This window comes from Episyrphus balteatus, chromosome 1 (genome assembly GCF_945859705.1).
Source record: "Episyrphus balteatus chromosome 1, idEpiBalt1.1, whole genome shotgun sequence".
Taxonomy (NCBI): Eukaryota; Metazoa; Arthropoda; class Insecta; order Diptera; family Syrphidae; genus Episyrphus; species Episyrphus balteatus.
Genome location: NC_079134.1, coordinates 24,320,823 through 24,341,888, shown reverse-complemented (window position 1 = coordinate 24,341,888; position 21,066 = coordinate 24,320,823). Strand labels below are relative to the sequence as shown.

At 29.3% G+C, this 21,066-nt stretch overlaps 1 protein-coding gene across 1 annotated transcript in view; it reads left to right on the top strand.

Moving 5' to 3' along the window:
- Positions 1–21,066, top strand: part of LOC129906743 (uncharacterized) — a 91,076-nt gene that overhangs the window by 24,814 nt on the left and 45,196 nt on the right. Inside the window, exon 2 of the mRNA XM_055982638.1 lies at positions 8,754–8,819. Within this exon, the coding sequence (XP_055838613.1) occupies positions 8,817–8,819 (3 nt within the window). The 5' untranslated portion in view covers positions 8,754–8,816. The remainder of the gene's footprint in view (positions 1–8,753; positions 8,820–21,066) is intronic.

The following is a 21,066-nucleotide window of genomic DNA, read 5'->3' as shown; positions in this document are numbered from 1 at the left end:
AATTTTATTGATGGCCGCTCAACGTCCAAAATGCCCATTCTCCTTTGATTTTAAAATATTCAATTTCAGATGCAAAATCATTTCAAAAAGTAATTAAATCAAAGAGCCGTTTGCTGAATGGAAACTTAAGCATTTACCTTTGTTCAATATAAATCATGATGTGACAATTTGGGCAGAGGAAAAAGTAGAAAATAAGAGTTTATGATCAACTTACATTCGTTTCAGCTTATTTCAATAAGAATTGAGTTCATAGGGTTGTCACAAAAATGTTTTTCTTTTTTCTCTTTAAACGTTGTTAGGTTTTTTAACTAAACCAAAATTAGAAAAAAAATTAGGTGTCCAATTAAGATTTCCCAGCTTTTTTAAGTTCAAATTGGAACTTTGTTAAACAAAAATGCTTATAAATGAATCATTTCTTGCTACGAGAGTTATTTTTGGGGACCAAAAAAAAAAAGAAAAACAGAATAGTTTAAAAGGAGATGGCACATTTTTGGGCCCAGTGTGTTCACTAACGAAATTGGTATCAAATGAAAGGTGACGGTAAGCACATTACGTGGGTAAAATATTTTCAAATTCGTTAGTGGGGTTTTGGAGATATTTGAGTTTGAAGTTTCGGATTTCAAAATCAAGATTTCAGCTATTTTTTCGAACAATTAATCGTAGAATGCGTAGAAAGGACTTTTTAGATTGGAAATTAGTTAATCTTTCTTTTTCTAGTACATCATTTTTATATAGGAGTTATACTTTCAGAGTAACAGAACCGCAAAGTATCTCACTCTCAGTAATTCCTCACTCTAAGGGTTGTTTAAAATATTGAAAATACCAAAAAACACACAATTTTCGGTAGTGTAACTCTGAAATTATAACTCCTAGAGAAAAATGATGTACTAGAAAAAGAAAGATTAACTAATTTCCAATCTAAAAAGTTCTCTCTAGTTTTCTGTCCGACCAGTCGTTCTCGAGATATTGAGACAAATGCGTTTTTCAAAATGGCGGTCGCCCCACAAGACCAAACAATACGCAATCTGAGATTTGTACTTGGGATAAACCCCTCTTCAATACTGCATTCAAACTTAGCTGACGTCATAGCTTTTTCCAGATTTTTCCCCATTGACTGAACCTATAGTTTCTATTCTTATTATTTAATAGGCATATTTCAGCGCGTTTTTGTGTATTTTGCTTATTATAAGGTTTTTGTATGTTTTATAGAACTATTTTATATATAGAATTAAAGGTAACACATTAAGCTATCGAAAAATTACAAAAAAAAAGTGCATGTCACCACTGAATATTTTGATATTTCGATGTGCCAAATGTCTCGCTTAAAAAAATCACCTTTTGAGAAGTAAATACCTAATATGTATTATTTTTTTTTAACAAAGAAAAAAACTTTTGATACAGATTTATAGACAACAGAAATACCTTTCATTTGATACCAATATTATATCTGTACACCTATTATTACGCATTCTACGATTAATTGTTCAAAAAATTAGCTGAAATCTTGATTGTGAAATCCGAAACTTCAAACTCAAATATCTCCAAAACCCCACTAACGAATTTGAAAATATTTTACCCACGTAATGTGCTTACCGTCACCTTTCATTTGATACCAATTTCGTTAGTGAACACACTGGGCCCAAGCTCCATAGAAAAATGTGCCATCTCCTTTGTTATTAGTCTATGTTTTTAATAAAATCGGTAGATACAAAAATCAGTTGGAGCACTATTGCTTTAATTAAACTTTCAAACACCGATTTTGTAGCTCCATTAGTTGTTATTCAAAATTCCGATAAATATAAGACGACAGTTTTCAAAAAATTAAATTTTCATGTTTTTGTTTCCTATCCACCGAAAAAAGAAATTTTTTGATAATAATAATAACAGCGATCAAATTAACATTTTTGAATGACAAAAGTCGTCCAACAGTTAAAATAACAATTTTGATATGATTATCATTATCATTATGACATTTTTTAATTTTAGGTTGATTATGAAAATTTCACTTTGATAATAACACTGGTTAACAAAATTAAACTTCTTTTTTGTTGCCGAAACAAAAATATACTTTTCTGAAGGTTTTCGGTGTGCTGAACTCGAATCTGAAGTAAAAAAAAAAATTAATCAGCTCCCGTTTTTTTAAATATTACCGTTAGAAAATGCAGTACTTCGGACCTTATTCTTTTTATATTTATATTTAGTAACGGTTTTCATAAATACTATTTACCACCTTTTTAAATCTGTTTAAATCTTTCCGATATCTTTTTTACTGCCCGAGATATCCTAAGTTGTGTGGTATTTTTATAAATTTTATAACGTCATTATCTTCTATATGATATATGAAGCCAAGCCCACTTACTTCAGTTTGAGATATCTCGGGCAATATAAAAAATATTGAAAAGATTTAAACAGGTGTCGAAAGATGGAAAACAGTTCTTATAGAAACCGTTACTAAATATGCTCAAACAATTTTCTTTATACAAAAGAAGAAGGTCCGAAGAATTCAAAAAAACGTATTTTTGCATTTTCTAACGGTAATATCTCAAAAACGAGAGCTGATTAGTTGTTTCTGAGCCGGAGCCGAGTTCAGCACACCAAAAACCTTCAGAAAAGTATATTTTTGTTTCGGCAACAAAACCCTTGTAAACCAGTGTAATTTAAATATCAATATTGACTTAGTTTTACATACGTTTCAGTTTTTTATGATGATATTTCTTTCTTTATTATTAATTTAAGTATTTTCTTACTTTAAAACGAAACAAAAAATTTGTATTTAGTGGAGTAACTAAAGTTAAAAAATTGGCAATATTAGGGAACCCGGCCGAACAGCTAAGATTTTAATGATCTTTTTTTTTTCAAACGTCGGTAATTAAAAATACTTTAAAGTCTATGGATTAAAAACTGCCGGTGTTGCCGTTTTGATTTTTTAAATTTTATTGAAGATTTTTGTGAACAAAAACAAATTTTTTTCAAAAATTTTTCTTAAATTTCATAAATTAATTGATGCCAAAAGATTGTCTAGGAAAGTCAAGGAAAAAAAATATATGGGAGTGAGGGACAATCTTCCATAGTTCAAGCGATAGATGCAATTTTCTTATTAATTGATTTCAAACACAAAAAAAAATATTTGAACACAACGGCAACACCTACAATATTCAAATATACATTTTTTAAAAGCTAGAAGCTTAGTCATATATGTAAAATTAATTGAATGAACGGCTTTTGAAAGAATGGTAATTGAACTCAGATTTTTGAAAAAAAAAATTATTGAAAAAATTTTAACATGTCGTTTTTTAAACTTGGTCGTAATATAAAATGCATTTATTTTCAAATTTTTTTGGCCGCATTTATTATGATTTCAAATTATAAAAGGAAATGTCAATATGTATTACGGTTTATGAAAAAAATTAAAAAGTATTTCATTTTCGAAGAACTTTTTACTTGCTCAATAGGGCAAGTATTGGTTTCGTGTCGAAAAAAAAATTTGAGGTTTTAATCAAAACCAACATTACGATGATGGAGAATTCCAAAAAAGTGGGTCTCGCAATTCCGTCCGTGCGTCTGTGCGTCTGTGCGTCTGTACGTCCATCTGTACACATTTCCACAGCCTAAACGGGTGGACGGATTTTCTTCAAATTTGGTACAGATGATTTTTATGGAATTCTGAAAGTTGGTTTTTTTTGTTTTTTTTTGTATCTCTCTTAGAAAGTGTACCTCCCATACAAATTTCTCAATTCAAACCAAATAACTCAAAAACGGCTCTAACGATTTTGATTAAAATTTTTGTGTTTAGTATTTACCATAAGAGCCAACTTTTGAAATAAAAAAAAATATTTTTTGTACCGTTATTAACGGTACCTGCCATAGAACGGTTTTTTTGGTTTTTGAATATCTCGTACAAGATTAACCCGATTTCAACGAAAATTTTTATACAAAAGCGTTTAAGTAAAAGTAATATTAAAATTTTAGAAAATTTTCAAAAAAATAATTTTTGGATTTTTAAAAAATGTTTCAAAATTTTTTTTTGAAAAATCAATTTTTTGAAAACGAGTTAGTGAAAAATTTTGAAATTTCGTTTTTATGCGTAAATCAATTATTTCTTAAAAATGGCATACCAACTTTTTTTTTGAAAAATGTTAGAAATTTTTTATATATAAAAAATTATTTTTTTAAAAAACGGCTCTAACGTTTTTCGAAATTTTTTTTCTAAAAATACCTTTTTATACAAGTAATAAAATGGCATACTTGGTTTTTTGAAAAACATCATTTAAAACGGTGTTTAATTAATTATAAAAACAGATTTTATTTTTTTACACTTCTTATGAAATTTCTTGAAAATATCAAATAATAAAATTTTCCTAATTTTCTGGAATAAAAAGCTTTAACATAAGAGTTACTTTAGTAAAAGAGCAAGTACGTGCGACCCCAGTCGTGCATTTTATTTTAATAAAAGTTTTGAAAAAAAATGTAACTTATTTTTTTTTTTAAAGTTTAACATCTAAACATAAAATTATTTTTTATTCATTTAATAACCGTTACTGTTGAAAATTAAATAGCAAAAATTTAAAGTTCCTATTTACAACAGTCTTTGAGAAAATTAATTATTTCAATTCAAAAATTCAGTTTTAATAAAAAAAAAACCATTGAAATTGAAGTAATTTTTCATTTTTTTTTCAAAATTGTGATATATTTGACCTTGTTTGCTTCAAAATTCAACTGATAATATTTATGGCCAAAAATTTTTTTTAAATAAATTCATATTTTATTAGAAAAAGTTTGGAAAAGAGTCATTTTAAATTTTTCTAATAACATTTTTTTTTTTTAATTCTGAGTTTGAGGACCATTTTTTCAAAAAGTCTTGATTAAATTTAGTGGATTTAAATTTAAGAGATAAGAATGAGCTTCTGGCTTTTTAAAAATGTATTTTAAAATATTGTAGGTGTTGCCGTTGCTTTCAAAATATTTTTTTTGTGTTTGAGATCAGAATGTTAGAAAATTGCATTTATCGCTTAAACGATGGAAGATTGTCCCTTACAGCCTTATATATATTTTCCTTAAATTACCTAGAGAATCTTTTGCTATAGTTTGTTTTATGAAATTTAAGCAAAAAAAATGGTTTTGTTAAAAAAAAATTTTATTTTAATTTTAAAAAACAATACCGGCAACACCGGCAATTTTTAATATATAGACTTTAAAGTATTTTTAATTACCTACGTTTGAAAAAAAAAAATCGTCAAAATCAGAGCTGTTCGGCCGGGTTCCCTAATAATTTGCTATTGCGGGCGCATGTATCTTTTAACTCATACGTCAAACTCATTTGCTGTCAATAGAGAATTCATTCGATAAGTGTATTTTTCATAAAAGATAATTTTTAAAAGTCAAAAACAAGTCGTTAGTCTTTCAGAAAAATGAAATATTCTTTCAGATTCAATTAAGTAATTTTAATTTGCAAATACTTTTTATATTTGAATTTTGATGTAGATTCTATGTGAAACAAAAACAAAAAAAAATACAGGAAATTGTTTACCCTACATTGACCCTACGTGATATAATTATTGTTTTATTATTTTCTTCACAAACTATGTGAAGTAAAATATTATTGCTGATCAAATTTTCTCAGTAATTCATACATTTTACTTCTAAAAAAACACAAAGCGCTTTTAAATTAGTACAAATTAATAGTTTTTCATTTAATATTCTTCAATAATTTGGAATTTGAAACAGATGAAAAATTGATATGGTAAAATGATATTATGTAAAAAAAAATTCAAAAATGTGATATTAAAATATCTTCCTTATAATAAAAATATTGTTGCGATATTTAAATTATCATAAAGCTCATTTTCCAGTATTTTTTGCTGAAATGATAATATATATTTAATTTGATATTTAACAAATGATATTGTTTTTTTTTTCGGTGTAGGAAAGTTAGTTTTTGCATGCGACATTTGCTGTGCTTAAATTGATTATGTATTATATGTACAATGTACATTAGGGTGGGTCAAAAAAAAAACAAATCGAAATTCGTTTTTTCGATTTTGTACTCCGAGAAATCGATTGCTAGACACGTCTAGAACATACACACTAAATATGAGTTCTTTATATTAATGGGACGATCCTCCGCTTTTCAATTTTCCATTTTTACATCAAGCTTCTACTAAAAAAAAAATCATTTTTTTATTAATTGACTTTTTAGCAAATTTTTTTTAGATAATTCTTGTAGAAAATTGAACGCTTTACAAAAAAGGCCTTATACACTTTTTTCAATTATATAACCGTTTAGCAGATATTTGAGGTCCAAAAATCGAGCAAATTTTTTAAAATACGTTTTTTGTTCTTGAAATTGAAAAAATATAATAATCAAACGCGCATGACATATTCTTGTAGGAAACAAATTGCTCCACAAAAAAAGTCTTGTTAACTTTTTTCATTTATCTAACCATTCCAAAGATATTCGAGGTCAAAGTTAAAAAAAAAATTATAAAAACAATTTTTACTTTTAAAAGTTTTCCAATTCACTGAAACTTCATTATTTTCAAATAAATAAGATGTATTCTTGTAGGGGCTTTAACGTTTTACAAAAAATTCTTTGGTATCAAATTGATTGTTAAGAAGATATTCGTATCCAAACCAATGCCCACTGATTTCAATAGTTTTCTTATGACCCGTATGCATTGCGATTTGGTGTGTATATTCTATAGGTGTCTAGCAATCGATTTTTCGGAGTACAAAATCGAAAAAACGAATTTGGATTTTTTTTTGACCCACCCTAATGTACATCTACATATACCTATGTATTATATTTTATTATATGACGTTGAAACTTAAACGTTTCTTTATACCTTTACTTTTTTAGAATTGATTTATGTAATTATAAATAAGTATCTGATACAAATTTGTTGTGAAATAAGGGTAAGTTCGTTCACACTTGATTATCTTTTAATCAACGATTTTTCTTGGAATAATCCTTGTGGACAATCGAGTGATAATCAAATGTGAACAAACTATGGCTAAATGTCTTATTTTACTAAACGAAATGTTTGTGTAGTTTTTTTACTGATACGAAATGTAAAAAATGTTGGTTCAAGCTGCTTGCAAATTAGCTACTTCAAATTACTCAATTCTAATTTAGTTTTCTGGTCCCAGGTTGTAGTATATGTGAATATGTCCCTTTTTTGTCTAAAATCGATGATTAATGTAAATTTGTCTGAAAACTTTATTTTTGTTTTAAAACCTTTGTTCAATTTCATCAAAATTAAGAAAATATTTCTTTTTTTTTATTTCATTTAAAATTCACATAATAAAAACAATTGTACATTATTTTTATCCGATTTTTCATTTGTGACATTAGCATTTTTTACTTTCTCACAATTAACCGATTAGCTATGCACTCTGCCACCATTCTCTTATACAATAACTTCACTTCAACTCTAAACAATAATAAAGAAATTAGCTTTATACCATTGCCTGGAGGGCCTTTATTCCTCTAAACAAACTCTTATTCACAGCAATTATGACAAATTTGTGTAAAATGCCTTTTAGCTTTATTGTATAATCTCGAAACTGTCATCGTCACGGTAATATAACTAAATGCACCTTAGCTAAAGTATTTGCTGTTTTTTGTTTAATATAGACGACAGTTATAGTCTTTATTGCCATATTTGTATGAACAACATTGTGTTGCAAAATTTATATTTAGCCATTAACTGGGTGTGGGCACAAATGCATAATCTTTAAACTTTATTCCCAGGCTCTATAAGTTTGGTGGCACCTCTCTAATGAATGTTTAAGGTACTCACACTTTCACGAAAATGCACACAAATTTTTTGTTTGTTTTTTGCTTTGTTTTACTTTTTTTTTTTAGTTTTAAACCCTCGAATCTTACATGAATCTGACATCAACATTTTTATTATAGTCACACGAGATCGTTAAAAAAGTTTTATACATAATAATAATAGTTTTAGTGTTTGTTTTGAAAATAAAGACTGAAAACATTAGGTACAATTAGGTCAGTCAAGGTCAATTAAGCAAAAACGTTTTTTGTCTACCTTCCTGGTTGTAGAAAAAAAAAAATGTGAAATAGTTTAAATTTTGACAGCAATTCCCATGAGATTAAATTAAAAAAAAAAAAATACATTTTAATGACTTTAAGCCAGTTAAGCTTTAGTTGAGGTTTTTTTTGGCTCTGTGAATTTCATATAATATTATTAAGCAAAAATGATAGTGAATTGTGCCTGTAAAGAATATTGAAAATCCATTTTAAAAATTTTGAATATAATTTTGAAAAATCCTCTTTTGTAAATATTGTTTTAATTAACAACGCAGCGCTGTATACCTTTGTTCTTTCATTCTTTTATATTGTGTGTACATTGATTGACCCTTTTTAATGCAGGATAAAAATGAGGTTAAATTCATATTTATCTTCTATATCGAGAAGCTATATAAAAGGTTTTTTTAATCAAATTTTCTCCTTTCCCACCTTCTCATTTAATTAAAAAAAAAATGAAGTGTTTACCTCTTTTTTCCATGGTTAATTCAATTTATTGACCCCAAAATTAATTTTTACTCTCGAAACGTTTCATTATTTTTGTTTGTGAACGTGCGTTTTTTTGAATATAAAATAAAAATTTTAAAAATTTCATGTGTTTATATTTAACCAACAACTTCATATTCAATATTCAAAAAAAAAAAAAAAACATTGTTAAACTGATTTTATATTAATTGTTTTTTTGTTTTTTTTTTTTTCTTTTCAGTAACCTACATAATACCAACTCATAGTATTGCTGACAAATTTAATTAAATTTCGGAATTAAATTATGGTAAGTTTTTATTTTTCACTTCGTATAAAAAAGTACAATTTTTATTTTTAAGTGATGGACTTGGACAATGGTACTGTCCAAGAAAAACTATTGTTGAGTAAAGTTGGTTAACTTTTTGAAGTTATACTTCTTATGGGAGGGTGGGTATGAAAATTTACTTTTTGACAAGAATGTCAAAGGGATTATGACGCGATCACCCTGGGTAGCAGGACTGTCGTTTTACCTTTAGAGTAGGCAGTACTTTAGTATTTAAAAATGCAGTACGCCGCAGTACGGCAAACATAAAACACACAACACGTTGCAAGTTACATGTTTCATGTGGCAAGTTGCAGGTGGCAAGTTGTATGTGGCAAGTTGCATGTGGCAAGTTGTATGTGGCAAGTTGCGTGTGGTAAGTTGCATTTAGCAAGTTACATGTGGCAAGTTGCATGTGGCAAGTTGCATTTGGTAATTTCCATGTGGCAAGTTACCAGGGTTGAAAAAAGCTCACATTTCAGCTAGCTCACTTTTGAGCTTGGTACCATAGCTCAGCTCATTTGAGCTGAGCTGAAAGTGAGCTGAGCTGAAAGTGAGCGCCCCCAACTTCCAACACCTATATCTCGGAATTTAGAAGAAAATGAAAAAAAAATTTTTAAGCCAAAAGGTAGCGGGGACTCTAACCTACATTTGGGTACAACTCTCATCCCTGTAGGTCCTCGCGTTCTCAAACCGGGAGAATTTAAAAGTAAAAAAGTGTGTGTGTAGTGTGTACACATGTACACGCGACTGAAGTTATACTTCTCATTCAGTATATGTAAATGAATTTCATTTGATATTTTTAATTTCTATTATTAAATTAATTAATCCACACTTCGTTTATTTACATTTTTATCAAGTGAACAATAAATTAATTCTTTCATCTTCCTTGAGTCCATGTAGTTTTCAATTTATTCTGTGAAATTTACTCATGTTGTGCGGTTCAGAACGTACGGTATATGCTTAACGAAAGTAAATGAATTGCGCATAAAATGTGCGATATGGTAATTTTATGAGAACTGTGTGTGCTTTAGCACTAGTAGTACTAATATGGAACTTGCAGGGTTGCTACAAAGCTCAAAAGTTAGCTGAGCTCAGTTCACAGCCCAGCTCAAATTTTGAGCTAGCTCACTTTTGAGCTATGTACCATTGCTCAGCTCCTTTGAGCTGAGCTGAAAGTGAGCTGAGCTGATGGTTGAACTAAGGTAAAGTGAGCTGAGCTGAGCTGTGATGGGTGAGAGGATACATTGATTTTTATTTGGAAAGTATAATGAAATATGAAGATATTTTAAACTTTTATAAAACACCATAGCTCAAGATGTTTGGTTCTAGTTATTTATGGAATTATTTTAACACATGGATATTTTTATAAATAAAACAGATAATTTTTCGTGATCTTTCTCTTGGTATTTTTAACCCTAGAAAGATAATCATAATATACGTCTCAGAGACGTATGATTCTAAAAAAGATTTTTGGTCTTATGTTAACACTTTTTGTCATATTTATATTTATTTAACTCATTACTTAGATTATTTTAAAGAAGTGATATAATAAATCAAATCAATTTAACAAAAACCCAGAAATTTGAATTCAATTAGATAAAACAGTTCTTTACACGCCATACGTCTTACAGACGTAGATTATCTTTCTAGGGTTAATAGTAAATATATTTCTATTTTTTTAGTAGAATATTTCTTTTTTTATCATAAAGAAAAATCAGGTACAATCCGGTTTTACGACTTTTTTCAAAATTCCGAGAAAATCGCGTTTGAAAGTTGGGGTAAATTTTTTTTCGAAAAATCCCCGAATCCTTGAACGCTTCTGGAAGCTAAACCGCTTGAGAGTAATTTTTGGGAGTGATGCCAAATGATAGCTTGTGTCATGGGCCTACGCTTTGCACATTATCAGATTTTTAAAAAATCGCCTTCCATGTTAAACTACCACATCATGCCTTTTTTTCAGAATCGTGCCTATTTTTGTTTTTACTTTTAAGTTCTCCCGGTTTGAGAACGCGTGGACCTACAGGGATGGGAACTGTACCCAAATGTAGGTTAGAGTCCCAGCTACCTTTTGGCATCAAAAATTTTATTTTCATTTCCTTCAAAATTCCGCGATATAGGCGTTCGAACGCTTTGATCTAGAGACAGGGGAGTGGTGCCATATGAAAGCTTATATTCTCAGCTACCCGATAGTGGTATAATCCGGTTTTTCGATTTTTTTCAAAATTCCGAGAAAATCGCGTTTGAAATTAAGGGTAAAATTTTTTTTCGAAAAATCCCCGAATCTTTGAACGCTCCTGGAAGCTAAACCGTTTGAGAGCAATTTTTGGGAGTGATGCCAAATGATAGCTTGTGTCATGGCCCTACGCTTTGCACATTGTCAGATTTTTAAAAAATCGCCTTCCATGTTAAACCGCCACATCATGCCTATTTTTTCAGAATCGTGCCTATTTTTTTTTTCTACTTTTAAGTTCTCCCGGTTTGAGAACGCGTGGACCTACAGGGATGAGAGTTGTACCCAAATGTAGGTTAGAGTCCCCGCTACCTTTTGGCATCAAAAAATTTTTTTTTTCATTTTCTTCAAAATTCCGAGATATAGGCGTTGGAAGTTGGGGGCGCTCACTTTCAGCTCAGTTCACTTTCAGCTCAGCTCAAATGAGCTGAGCTATGGTACCTAGCTCAAAAGTGAGCTAGCTCAATTTTGAGCTGAGCTGTAAGCTGAGCTGAAATGTGAGCTTTTTGCAACCCTGGCAACTTGCCACATGGAAATTACCACATGCAACTTGTCACATGCAACTTCAAACATGCAACTTGCCACATGAAACATGTAACTTGCAACGTGTTGTGTGTTTTATGTTTGCCGTACTGCGGCGTAATGCATTTTAAAATACTAAAGTACTGCCTACTCTAAAGGTGAAACGACAGCCCTGCTACCCAGGGTGATCGCGTCATAATCCCTTTGACATTCTTGTCAAAAAGTAAATTTTCATACTCACCCTCCCATAAGAAGTATAACTTCAAAAAAAAAAAAATAGGCACGATTCTGAAAAAATAGGCATGATGTGGCGGTTTAACATGGAAGGCGAATTTTTAAAAATCTGACAATGTGCAAAGCGTAGGCCCATGACACAAGCTATCATTTGGCATCACTCCCAAAAATTGCTCTCAAGCGGTTTAGCTTCCAGGAGCGTTCAAAGATTCGGGGATTTTTCGAAAAAAAAATTTACCTCAACTTTCAAACGCGATTTTCTCGGAATTTTGAAAAAAGTCGAAAACCGGATTGTACCGGAATTTTTTTTATGATAAAAAAAGAAATATTTTACTAAAAAAATAGAAATATATTTACTATTAAAAAAACCAAGAGAAAAGATCACGAAAAATTATCTGTTTTATTTATAAAAATATCCATTTGTTAAAATAATTCCATTAATAACTAGAACCAAACATCTTAAGCTATGGTGTTTTATAAATGTTTAAAATATCTTCATATTTTATTATACTTTCCAAATGTGAGCTTTCATCTATTGATGGGAGAAATATACCAACAAAAAATAAAAAAATAAAAAATTTTTTAATGTGTCTAATAATAATTTCTTCCATATTTTTCTGTAAAAAAAATCAATGCAAAACTTTTTTTATTATTGGCCGAATTTCTTACAATTTTGACTTTTTGGCCTTGCATTTCAATTATATAGTTGAAAGCTTAAATGTGGGGAAATACATTGTTCAAATTATTATATACATATATTAGCTGAACCGGCGGACTTCGTTCCGCCATTTTTTGTATTTATTTTTAATTTTCGACTCTATAATTAGTTAACATTTTAAATGAAAAAGGGAATCAAAACTTGAAAAGTTCCTAAAATGAGTTTAAAAATATTCACTTTTAAACTTTTAGCAAAAGTGGCCTGTGTAAAATATGGCCTATGTTAAAAACGGCCAAAAAACTTGATACAAAAAAACTTGTTTTTCCCGTTATTCGGTCTAAAATCATTTTAAAATTTAAAAATTTGTAAATGCTTGCGCATGACTAAAGTCTATATTTCCTATAAGCTTGAGATTTTTTGGAGGCTTATAAAAATTACAAAAAAATTAAAAACTACTCAAAAATGTCCTTAAAAATTAGTTGTTTTTCAAAAATTCAAATTTCAAAATCCAGGGCCTATGAAAAAAAACCGTATAAGACGCCAAAATTTTTTTTTTTTAGTATCTTTCCAATCGTGTAACTCAAGTTTCCGTAAAAAATTTTCCCTACCTTTAATAAGCCTTTTGTCGAAGTTCTACCAGATGTTTTCACTGCACAAAAACCTTCACAACTTAGTTTTGAAATTTTTTAGAATTTTTGCAATACCTTTTTCAACCTTACAATAAATTTATCTATCATTTAAAAAAAAAATTCAACTCTCTACAACTTACAGTTTAGAAAATAGCCTCTATTTTCAATATCTTGTTATCCCTATTTACCCTATAAAATCTTAAATTTTTTTTGCCTTAAACCTTCTCCTCTTATGCCTCTATGATTTAAAAAAAAATTAAGAAAATAAGTCAGTCGGTGTGGCCGGTTAGCGAACGTACACAAAACCAAACTTTAACATATATAATAGATATGTTATAGATAATTAAAAAAATTAAATGCAATTTAAAATATTTATGAATTTTTATTCAATGCAAAAAATTTTTAATTGCAATATAAAACTATTTCAATAGCATTAAAACTTTATTTTTAATGCAAAATTTATATTAATTTAAATATTTTTTATTGGCAATAATTAATTTATTCGTAAGGAAGGTAAGAAAAGCTTTTATAGATAAATTCAAGAAAAAAAATCTTTGAAACTTTAGAAGCTAAAAAAATTCATACGAATTTGTATGAAAAGTCTACGTTCTAAGAAGAAACGTTAGGGCAACTCAAAATTTTGGACGAAGAGCGCACCTAGCTTGCTCATATTTTAACTATACTAAGATAGGATGCTATAGGTAATGATGAACTTAATAACTTATGTTTAGTCCCCTGGCTGAGTCCGTTCCTTTTCTATACCAATAAATGGAAGTAGGCTGATATAGACTAATATTTTTGTAGTAGATTTGTTTGAGTATTTTTGTCGGTGCCGACACAGCATTTTCTTGGAATTCAGCATTCTTTAAAAAATAATATAAGATTTCTCTAATATATTATGTTGAACTTATGAAGATCAACTTTAAAGTTTTATTTTTAAATAAAAAAAAATTGTCAATAAGAGTGATTTACTTACATTACGAAAAAAAAAAGTTACACATACGCCACAGTGACATATCTAATTTGAAATTGAGAATTGATTGTAAAATTGTATTGGTGACCAAATAATGAAATTGAACGTAAGTGGCTATTCAATAAACTTTGAAAAACCTATCATTTGGTCTGCAAAATAAAAGTAACGGGGTGACATTATTGTGTAGTTAGTTAATCCAAAGTTAAAAATTAGTTACAATTTTCCAAAAAAGTTTTGAATTTTTTTTATTAGAGTAAACTCTTTTCACAAAAATTCACATAAAATGATAGAACACAAATAAACCTTATATTAAGTTTGTCTCTAAAGTACTTATGAGATTGGTCGACATTTTTTGTACTTTATCATGTTAAATATCACTTTCTCATAAAAAAGTATGAAATATAACCATTGTTAATCCATTTTTAATCAATATTGTATTGTATTGGCATAATTAAACATTTATGATTTAAAAGAATTTATGGTAGTATGTTAGTCCTTTATTATAGTAATAAATCTCTACAATATACATTTCTGTTTAATAATTCATTTTAAAATTTCGTGTTTTTCCTCTTCACTTTGAAAATAAATTAATTCATCATTGTTTTCATATTTTCAATAATATTGTGTTCAATTAAAAATAAAAAAAAAATCGTGACCCATTTATCGCTTAACATGAATTCCATTTAAAATTTGGTACACTCTCATATATTTTCATTATTAATTCATTCAAGTATCCTTTTGACACATACATATTTATAGAGACATATTTTACACAAATACCTTACAAAAGTTTGTATACGTCACACAGTGTCAATGTTTACGAAATTCCATACAAATAATTAATTAAGTGTTAAACATGAAAAAAAAAACAACGTTAAACATAAAAGCGAAAAAGGGATAAAAGTGTGGATTAAATTTTTAAAGGGATTTTTTTTTTTTCAACAATTTCACTAATTTATCTGAATTGACTCTTGTCTGACCCATCTCGTATAGTCGTGTATATAATAAAAAAGGGCAAATTATTCTTGGGAGTTGCCTTCCCCAATGCAAATAATACATCAAATAAGCCTGACGATGACAATTTACTTGGCACTCAGTGAATTTTTTTTTTTTTGTATTAATGTCAAAGTGAATTCCATTGCAATGCAATAATAGCAATGGTCTGTAAAGGACATTAATTAAAGTGGCTATTAACAATTTAGAGTAAACATTTTAATGACAGATGGGAGAGTTGTATGTTTTTTCTGTTTAAATTTAAAAGAATATTATGTAGTATATTACAATGATTTTATACAGTAATACTCATTCTGACAATCTCGTAATTCATTCACTGGAATATGCAATTTTGTGGTTCGTAAATTTATTAATATGAATTCATAATTTGTAGTTGGTGGGAAGTTTTCAAATATTAATGTTCACTATAGTAAAAGTTAGTTATTTGACAGTTTCGTTATTTTGAAATTATAGCATTAAATGTTTATAAAAGAGGTGTGGGTAATAAGGCCTAGGAAGAATTGATTGGAAATAAAATATGTTAAATTTAATTAAAACATCATTATCATCTGCTGTATGCAAAAGTAAAATAAAACTAAAAAAAGATTAATATTGTCAGGATGACTTAATATATTATAGTAGGGTAATAAGGCCCAATGCTTTGGTAAAGTATAATAACCAAAAATATAATCAATAAATATTATATGTGAAATGAGTGATTTCCCGACAAACAATTTTGGTTCTATAAAGCTTTACAGATGCAATTGTTGCTTCTATAAAGCCTTATAGAAGCAAAATTGTTAGTAGGGTTAGCACCACAGTGCTGCAATCTTGAGCTACTGTGGAAATTTCTCTTACATTATTACACCCACCTTCCATACATTAATAAATAGTGACATTAGTAACCTTAATATGATCAATGGATGGAATGTAAAGCTAGAACAATCATTGTGTGTCTCTGGCTCCTTTAACCGTTATAGCTTCTATAATAATTCTCTTAAATGAATGACACTCTGTTCAAAATTGCAGTTACCTTGTTAGGCTCATCAGTTTGAACACTATTTCATTCCTTCTTTTAAAATCATTCAACGCTTAATACATTATTGGAGTTTTTTGTGATACTAACCGATAAACCCGTGTTACTTTCCATTTCAACCTGTGATACGTACATGCAAACATGTGGAAAAGCTGTGATACTCTTTTGGGTATTAAGATTATACTATACATGGAATACTTTTTTGAACAACCGATGATACTTACCGCGGCCATCCGTGTTACTTACTCGGGTAGCTTGTGATACTTAGTGGGGCAACCCATGATATTTTCAAGGGTAACTCATGATACCTACCAGAAAATATGCGATAATGACTGGAACGACCTGTTATACTTACAACTAGGGCAACGTGATACTTACTGAAGAAACACGTTATACTTACCAGGGAAACCTGTGATATTTACTATTGCAACCCGTGATACCTTTCAGGGAATCACGTGACACTTGGGCAACCTTGATATGGATCAACTCGTGATACTTAGTTAGAAATCTTGTGATACTCACCTAGGCAACCTATGAATCCTAACGAGGCAAATGCTATACTCATTTATGCGGCCAATGATCCGTCTTACTAGGCAACTCTAAATACTCAATGGAGAAACCCGTGATACTTACTCGGGTGACCTGTGATACTTAGCGAGGTAACCTATGAAACTTACCAAGGAACCATGTGATAGTAATAGGGACCAACTATGATAGTTACCATCAGGGTAACGTGATACTTACTGAAAAAATACGTTATACTTACCGCAGATACCTGTGATACAAACCGGGCGACCTGTGATACTTACCATAGAAGGTGTGGTTTTATCAGGGTAACATAAGATAGAAATCAAAATAACTCATAATATTTACCAATTCAACCCGTAATACTTACCTCTTTTAATTGTACAGTAGATTACACTGGCCAACAATTTTCAACTTTTTAAAATTTTCAAGATTTATATCAAATTTTATAGATTTGGGTTCAGTAAGCTCAAAATTCGTATTGTTTTTTTTTTCTAGCAGCTCAAGTTTTTGAAATATTTAATTTTTCATATTTGGGGAATTTTCATACTTATTTTTCAGTTTTCCTTATTTTGAGCGTTTATTCGAGTTTTCCAGAAAAAATTTATATTAAACTTAATGTATTTACGGTCAGTTAGCCTAAAAATCACATTCATATATTTCTAGGAGCTCTATTTTTTGAAATATTTAAGTTTTCCAAATTTTGGGGGTAATTTCGTACTAATTTTAAAGTTATGCTTAAGCTACATTTTCCAGAAAATTTTTTTGTCGAACCTAATGCATTTGGGTTCACTTAGCCTAAAAATCACATTGGTTGCTTTCTAGGAGCTCTAGTTTTTTAGATATTTTCATTTTTCACATTTTGGGGGTGATTTCATACTATTTTTTTTAGATTTTATTATTACAAGTGTTTTTTAAAGTTTTGTTGGAAAATAATAATACAAAAAAAAATTTTTTAAATAAAAAAAATTTAACAAAAAAAAAAATGTATGAATTTCTATGTATGAATAATTTAAAAACTAGAGCTGCTAAAAAAAAACTAATGTTATTTTTGGAATCAGCAAAATAAATTTAGTAAGAAATTATAAACAACGGTCTGGAAAATTTTTGTGTGTTGGGGTAGTGATCGAAAGTACATTTTAGGTAAATTGTGTCTAGTCTCCGCAGCCAAGTTTTTGTTACAAAATAGGTGCTTATTTTGAAATTTATAAAAACATTAACCAAAAATATAACAAAACATTCATGAAATCTGCCTTTTTCCTTTTTAGTTTTCAAAGCTAACTGGTAACTGACTTAACTCTCACAACATCGTCAAACATGTGTATCTATATTATCTTAAATTAACATTAATCAACCCGACCAAAGTCAGAAAAACAAGTCCAAAGTAAAATCCTCAATTTATATTAACCCTCAGCTCGGTCCCACGATAATCCTTCAAATGTGCCTCACTTCCTCCCTTTTTTTTGCAAACAAAAACAAAAAACCACAAAAAAGAACCTCAAGAATATTTTAATTTCGCGCCAAATTTACATCAAAGCAAGCATTTTCATTTACATTTTTTTTATTTTATATCTTTTTTATTTTCAAAAGACTCGTCTGTTTTCGAACACCCAGTCCCAATCAATGTGTTTTGTCTTTTTATTCAACTCAATATTCTTTCTCCTTCCAAGCTTCACAATAATTATCCTTGTAAATGCTTCTAATTTCCAGTAAAAATAGAATAAAAATGAAAACAAAAAACCCCACTCGAATTAATTTAAACGGATTAATATTTTGCCAACGAGTTTTTGTTTGTGTGTGTATATAAATTCTTGTGGTGAGATAGCCGCATCCATGCGGATCCTAACTTCATCCAAAGTTACTGTGTACCGCTCTCGTATACTAATGCTCCCTCTCCTATCGTGTATCTTTTTTTTTTGTCTTCATTTCACACGTTCATTGGAGTTGAAGAGCCCCAGCAACGTTTTTCGGTTTAATAAGAAATTCTCTTGAATCGAAAAACGGATTGGATTGTATTTACAGAAACCAGGGACGGATTTAATCTGTGATATGGCTAAGAAACGATAGATTTCATGGAGATATATTTTTATGAAAAATAGAAAACCTATTCTTTATCAAAATGTCCCAGACGCATACGACGAGGTGTATTTTTATTTTGGAGACCATATTCAAGGGGCCCTTATCCCAATCTTACCCAAAAAGGGCCCTAAAAATATATTTGCAATTAAAAACTGAAGATTCTCAAAAATATTGTCGTTTTTATTCAAAATTTGTTCATCGTTGCTATTTTGGCTTAATATGTAATATGGGGCCCTAATTTTAAGGGGCCCTAATTTAAAATTTCCTATAAACTGGTTCAAGTTCTTATCTTCTCTTTTCTCTTATCTTGTATTAACTCCACTGTCTGACAGAGATTAAATCAAACATGAGGCCCTGTAAAAAAAATTAAGAAACAACTATTAAATCCGTCCCTGTCAATACTCTCCATGCGTGGATATAACCAAAAAAACACATCACATGGTGCTTGAAGTTCTAATGAAAATTCATATCCCTTTTTGTTTTGTTCTCCCAGAGCTCGAATCGACTCGACAGTCGACGAGTCGGATTGACTTAAATTTGAATGTGGGAAAACAACGTTTGAGTTTGAGATGATGCTTGGCTTGGTTTTAAAATGCAAAATATTTTTTGTTGTTTTCTGGCTATTTGCTTTCTACCTCCAAGTCTCTCTCTCTCTCATTCTCTGTTGGAGTTCTATTTACCTACACACATTCGAAATAAATTTTTCATCAATGAAATGCTACCTTTCAGTTTTGTAAATTAATTTGCGTACCATGAAGCATGAATGTGGAAAAAGGGTTTTGTATAGTTTAACGAAAAAGCTTAATAACAAACTATAGAACAGCTCAGCAAAGAGTCAATAATAAAATTGAAGAAACCAAGGAAACATGGGTGAAAAGTTGGAATTTTTGGGGAAATGTGTGACGACCGATCGTGACCGTCTGTGTGTGTCGCACTGTGGTCCTTTTGTTTGATATAATTCATTGAACACTTTCCCGTGGAAAGCAGATCTGCCAAAAACATTTTCCCAAAAATTTTACTCGAAGGAATTTTACCGTCATCATCATCAGAAGCACCATCGTCATCATCATGGCGACAACGGAAGTAGAGAGAAAATTTAATTTTCGCCAGGTAGAGCCAAACCAACGTAGGTGGTCCTATGTTTTTAGTGTAAGGAAATGTTTTTATTGACAACTCTACTGATTGGCAGTATTTGATTGAAATTACCTATATGAAAAGGACTTTCTATAGATACACACATAAAGCTAAAGCTACTCTATGGTATTTATGTGTGTTTCAGATTGAAATTTAAAAATATTATGACTTGATATGTTAATTAAATGTCAAATCCAGGCAAAATTTGAATTAAGTGAATGAAAAGTTTGTAAGCTTTAATTTTGGCTTTCGGCATTGTGGTTGCAATATTTTGGGATTGGACAAATACAATTTAAATGCTATATTATTCATCGATTTTAATAGAATTTTTTATGAATTTGATGTTTTTAATCTTAGGAATAAACAAAATTTTCAATTGCACAAATTATGAAGTAAGTATATTTCTTGTATCTACTCCAAAGACAATTAGATAACTTTGATATAATGGGCCTTTTTGAATTCGATTTGAAAGGATAAATAAAAGATTATTATTTTTTTTGCACATGTTTTGTTGCATTTCCAAGTTTAAGCAATAGAACATTCACAATCATACGATACATGATTTAAAGCGACTTTTTAACGCCAAATTGAATAAAATAAAAACCGAAATGGTTCGACTACCAAGAAAAAAGTTATAGTCAGAATTTAACTGATAATTTTTTTAAAATTTGAAATATATGAAATATGAAGTATAGAACGAATATTTCATGCTTGAAAAAAATGTGTGCATCGCAAAATTTTAGTTTGAAGAGTGTTTTTTTAGGTAGGTACATGTCATTTTGGAAAGCAAGTTTGGACTAAAATATTGTTAGTATATGATTCTGTTAAGAATTAAAAGAAATGGATTTCATTCTGACCTTTTTTATAACTATTTTTTTTCTCAAAGGTCGTAACACACACTAAAAAATTATCACTGCCCCACCAAATTGTAAATATCATTCTTAAATTCACATTAAATATCTTAACTTACATAAAAACAAAGAAGAAGAACTTAAAAAAAAAATAAAGAAGAAGTTTCCCCATCAAAAAAGTATCTCACACAAATTTGCCATAATGATGAGAGAAAGCTTAGAATAACTAAAAAAAAAAAAACACTCCCCGTGCATCTAAATGTATATTATTATTATTATTTCTTCCAAAAATGAAAAAAATACCAAATTTGCAATTCAAAAATGCTAAATCGACGATAAATAATGACTCAATCTTCACTTCTATC